The sequence below is a fragment of the Morus notabilis genome, unplaced genomic scaffold (assembly GCF_000414095.1).
Source record: "Morus notabilis unplaced genomic scaffold, ASM41409v2 Scaffold744, whole genome shotgun sequence".
Taxonomy (NCBI): Eukaryota; Viridiplantae; Streptophyta; class Magnoliopsida; order Rosales; family Moraceae; genus Morus; species Morus notabilis.
The window spans coordinates 9,368-14,397 of NW_010367602.1; the positions used below are offsets into that span (position 1 = coordinate 9,368).

The window sequence follows — 5,030 nt, forward strand, 5'->3', positions numbered from 1 at the left end:
GAAAAATAAAAGCTACATTAAAGTAATTGAATTCAGTTACAATATTAAACTTAATACAAACGAGAAAAATAAAAGAGCAATACAAAAATTTTAGAATACTATTTTATCACATGTTATACATGATTAAAGTTTATGCATGACTTTTCAATGTAATTCTTTGTTTCAAAGTCATAAAAATCACTCGGAAAATTTATGAGAATTTTTGACTTGTTATAATAGAAGAAAATGAAAATCTTCAAAACGTACACAATATCTAATATGTATGAATGTGTGTGTATATATATATATATATATTTGAGTTGCTGAGAATGAATGGAAAGACTTATTTGAAAGGATTAGAAATGTCTTTTTTATTTTATTTTTTCTTTGGAAGTTTCGATTTTACGCGTTACTTTTATATTGTTTATAAATTAGATAGTGTCTATTGCTTTTTTTTTTTTTAATGGAAAAGTCCAATGTGAAAATGATTAGTTTATTTGTCTGGCAACCACATTAAGACCGTAAAGTTGTTTTGTTTGTACTTTGTAAACAAAAAACCAATAATTTGCCAACCTTAAAAAAAATAAAAAATCAAAAATCCCCCATATTTCCACTTCGCCCCTTCCTCAGCTCCTCACATCCTCTCTCCTCTTTCTTTACATTTTCTCTCATCTTTTTAACGAATACCAATAATAACTAAGCTCTTTAAATTTTAAACCCCAAATTACCTTCATTTATTGCCAGAAAAAAATAAGTAAATATATAAAGAGAAGATTTCGTGGAGACAATTTTCTCTCTGATTTTCCACCGCGCCAAACACCCTCGGGAGAAAAACAGTGATTGCGCTGAGACATGGGGGCGTACAGAACGGACGATGATTACGATTACCTGTTCAAGGTGGTTCTGATCGGAGACTCGGGGGTTGGGAAATCGAACCTCTTGTCCAGATTCACCAGGAACGAGTTCAGCCTCGAATCGAAATCCACAATCGGAGTCGAATTTGCCACCAGGAGCATTAAAGTCGACGATAAGGTTGTCAAGGCCCAAATTTGGGACACTGCCGGCCAAGAAAGGTTCGGATCCGTTCGATTCTTCCTCTTTTTTCGTCTTGATTTTTTTTTTTGGATCGATCAGATTGCATTTTCGATCTGTGCTCTCATGTTTGTTGGACGGTGATATTCATGCGAGTATTGCAAAGATTCGTTTTTTTTTTTCTTTCTTTCGTTTTTAAAACTGATCAGATAACGATAGGTCGGTATTTGTTAGTGTGTTGAGAAATTTGAGCCGTTTGATTGTTAGTCGATTTCGGTTTCTGAATTTATCATTGTGATTCAATTCGGATCGCTTCTAATTGAATATGAAAATTGCGTTTTGGTGGCTCTGATTGGATTTCTCAAGTCTAGTTTATCAATGGATTATCGTTGATTTATGTGGTGCAATAATAGAACAATAATACTTGGAATTTTATTTGTGGTTTGATGTTTGTGGCTCATTGTTAGGAAATAATAGTTATGCAATGACTTAAAAAGTCTGCAAATTTGTTAGGAATTCTACAGCAGAACTTGTTGGTGATATATCAAAAATCAATATTGATTAGCTTATTGTTCATTTTTGATAGCTTATAATTGTTATAATATAATTGTTCATTTAATTTTTGAAAGCTTATTGTTTCTTTAGAGAGATTTGCCTTTTATTCTTTGTCTTAAGTTTCTAGCAAATCTGGCAATCTAATGATAAGAGCAGTTGGCTTATATACGGCTGAGTTCCGAACTTCTTTTGTTCAGATAAAAATTGGGATGAGAAAGAGGAAATGATTGACAGAAATAACATGAGATAGAAAACACACTCTTCCTTATATGTTAGTTCATATGCTTTTCCATTAAAAAAAGGCTCGTATGTTTCTATTTCTATTGTTTTATTTGTGAGCATTTTTTTTTTTTTTTTTTACTATAAGGCTTAAATATGCCTCCATTTTATGCATTGGGCATCTAAGCCTTGTTTTTGTATGTTAGTAAACTAGCGTTTTGCATTATTTCTTATGGGTTTGCATGGAGTCGTGTATATTTCCATATAGGGATGGTCCTAAAATTTGAGTTGTGTAATTTCACTGCAACCAAGGACCTTAGAAACCAAGGAAGTGGTGATCTATACAGAAGCAGGAATACAGGAATGGGAGAGAGGGAGGGTTTTTCCAATTCCCATCCCTGGTTTTTCGAAAACATCTCATTTCAATAAATTGTTTGTCTTTGAAGGTATCGTGCAATCACTAGCGCATACTACCGCGGTGCTGTTGGCGCTCTATTAGTCTATGATGTTACCCGTCATGTCACATTTGAGAATGTGGAGAGATGGCTCAAGGAGCTTAGGGATCACACGGATGCCAACATCGTGATCATGCTCGTCGGAAACAAGGCCGATCTGCGCCACCTGAGAGCAGTTTCGACTGAAGATGCCAAATCTTTTGCTGAGAAGGAGAACACCTTCTTCATGGAGACATCTGCCCTCGAGTCCATGAATGTCGAGAATTCCTTCACAGAAGTTTTGACCCAAATCTATCGCGTGGTAAGCAGGAAAGCCCTCGATATTGGGGAGGACCCAGCAGCCTTGCCCAAAGGACAGACCATCAATGTTGGAACCAAGGATGATGTATCAGCTGTGAAAAAAGTCGGATGTTGCTCTGCTTAATTTTGTGATCCACAAGGTTAAAAGATGTGGTTTTTGAAGACCATGCTCTGGTCATGTTTATATAGAGGTCGACCTGATTCCTGGGAAAGGCTTTTGTCAACAGAATTAGCTGCTTGTAGTTTGAACATTTTGCTTTGGGTACTTGGAAACTCGTCTATCTTGTAGCCGAAAGATAGGATTCTGAAAACGTTTCATGTTCTTTCTTTCATTCGTTTTGAACTCATCCTCCACTGTGTAATAGCTTTTTACTATCTCATTATGTTTATTTCAGTTTTTATAGAAGTAAGTTTGTTTTTTAGTTCGACATTTTCAAGTGGAATGATCAACTTTGCTATAAATCATTGCAAGTCATGTTTGTGCTCTGTTTATTCTATATGCAACAGTAAGACACCACTTTGGCACTTTTTCTCCAACTTGATTAGTAAGTATGTTAAACAAAATATCAATTTTACGCACTCCGTATATTGGGGTTAGTCTATAAGAGACATTTAAATGAATTTCATCGTGCATGTTGGCCAAAGAAACACTTTTGCAGCAGAGTTTGTTAAACTGCGATTTTCTCTTTGGACTAGCACTTAGTAAACTTAGGTGACGTTTGATTGATGAGTTTTATGATTCGTGATTCTGATTTTTAAAATTTAATTTTTTTTAAGAGAAAAATACTGTAACCGAACTAAAAATCATAAATCTTAAACTAGGCAAAACTCTTAAAATAAGGCATAATTCTTAAAACAAACGTCGTCTTGGTTCCGTTTTTCTTTTTCCTTAATTTGTGCAAACTAGTTGGTTTGCTACTTCTGGCATATGCTAATTTTAAGCTACAACTCGTCCGCAGCCAGAGATCTCTAGAAGTTTGTGTGGTAGAAGAAAAAACTAACCAAAATTGTATAGGATGGGTGATTTACAGTTGTGGTCAAATCACCACTTTCTTCAAGCAAAGAAGAAGATTTTATAACAAATACATTCAGAACATTTTCCAAGGTAACTCACGCATATACAAACAAACTATGTATAAGCTTTTATAATAACATAAACACGTAGTAAAACCAAAAAGCAGCTGGATTTTGTTCAGGCGAGAGACTTGTTGATTCAACGGCGTATCTTCTTCGTCGTCTTCTTCTTCTTCTTCTTCTTCTTCACCGATGGCGGCCTATCTATCCCCATCTTCAATCTCCTCACATAAGCCGTGGCAATGCTGATCACAAAGAACGATTAAGGATCAAACATCCTAAGCTAAGCATTTCCCTAATATCAATCCAATTCGACTCTATTCTGTTAATCAATTCTCAAACTTGAGCTCAGAACTCAGGAAAATTTTACAAAACAACAGGAAAAAGAAACTCACCGAGTAAGGGAAAATTGTCATCGTTTGGCTTCATCGGAGGAATTGGAACCAGAAGAAGAAGAAGAAGAAGGTGGATTGTCGCCGCGAAAAGAGGGAAGAGGATTGGAGCCCTTGATGATCCAGCCGAGGGCGAAGAAGGAGAGACCGGCGAGAATGGCGGTGCCCCAGGCTTGGGAGTACCAACGGCTGTACTGCCGGATGGCGAACCTCCAATGCTCCCGGAGCGTCGCCGGGTCAGGATTCGCCGGGTCCGGAAGGTTCGGGTAGCGGATTTTTTGCCCTGAGAAACTCCCGTTGGCCTCGCTAGGTATCTTATTGAGAGACGACGACGACGAAGAAGAAGAAGGAAGGTTCTGCTTCTGGGGAAGATCGGGGTTTTGGGGCTTACTCATCTTTCCTTTGCAGAGAATCTAAAATCCTTTGCTTTCGAATGAATTGGGTCTTCAGGGTCAAATGAGTGTGTCTTGTGAAGAACCCCACTGCGTTTATATGCTTAATCTTATATACGATTACAGATTGACACGTGTCAAATAGTGCCACGTGGCCTCCTCGCGGGTTTTAAAGAAATTTTAAAAAAATTAATAAAGCGACTCGTATCTTTCAGTTTCCTCCCTGCTACTCATCAAAACAAAAATGGGATATTTAACCTAATGTTGGCAATATGGGTCACGGCATGATGACACGACTCGAAAATAATATAAATTTTACGAGTTAGGATTGAGAAAAAAGATGTTCAGGTCAGAATTGAATCGACCTGAAATTGACACGAAAAACACGGGTCAATTTCAGGTTGGACCCGCCTAACCCGAACACGACACGAAACTCGTAAAAAACTAAAAAATACATATATTTTTCATTTCATATTTTAAATTTTATTATGAACTTGTGATATCATGATAGTTATACTCAAAATCTTATACTATTATTTGCTTAATTTCAACGGATGTTATTGTAATTTAGTGTGTTATGAATTTTAAGTTATTTTTAATATATAAAAAACTAAATAAAAGTATACAATTTT

General features: G+C 36.3%; 2 protein-coding genes across 2 annotated transcripts; one reads left to right on the forward strand and one right to left on the reverse strand.

The window, feature by feature from the left end:
- The first annotated feature begins 597 nt into the window (after nt 1-597).
- LOC21398144 (ras-related protein RABA1f) lies at nt 598-2,998 on the forward strand. Its single transcript, XM_010112845.2, has 2 exons — nt 598-1,052; nt 2,232-2,998. The coding sequence occupies exons 1-2, from the start codon at nt 832-834 to the stop codon at nt 2,662-2,664; spliced, it is 654 nt and encodes a 217-aa protein (XP_010111147.1). The 5' UTR covers nt 598-831; the 3' UTR covers nt 2,665-2,998.
- Nucleotides 2,999-3,538: 540 nt separating this feature from the next.
- Nucleotides 3,539-4,485, reverse strand: LOC21398145. Its single transcript, XM_010112846.2, has 2 exons — nt 4,010-4,485; nt 3,539-3,859 (listed from the first exon to the last, which is right to left on the reverse strand). The coding sequence occupies exon 1, from the start codon at nt 4,399-4,401 to the stop codon at nt 4,027-4,029; it is 375 nt and encodes a 124-aa protein (XP_010111148.1). The 5' UTR covers nt 4,402-4,485; the 3' UTR covers nt 3,539-3,859; nt 4,010-4,026.
- Between the last annotated feature and the right edge of the window lie 545 nt (nt 4,486-5,030).

Bases quoted from the DNA above. Each gene is read 5' to 3' on its own strand.
- LOC21398144 (XM_010112845.2), top strand. From the start codon at position 832: ATGGGGGCGTACAGAACGGACGATGATTACGATTACCTGTTCAAGGTG. The intron at 1,053-2,231 runs GTTCGGATCCGT...TTGTCTTTGAAG, and splicing joins GACACTGCCGGCCAAGAAAG to GTATCGTGCAATCACTAGCG.
- LOC21398145 (XM_010112846.2), bottom strand. From the start codon at position 4,401: ATGAGTAAGCCCCAAAACCCCGATCTTCCCCAGAAGCAGAACCTTCCT.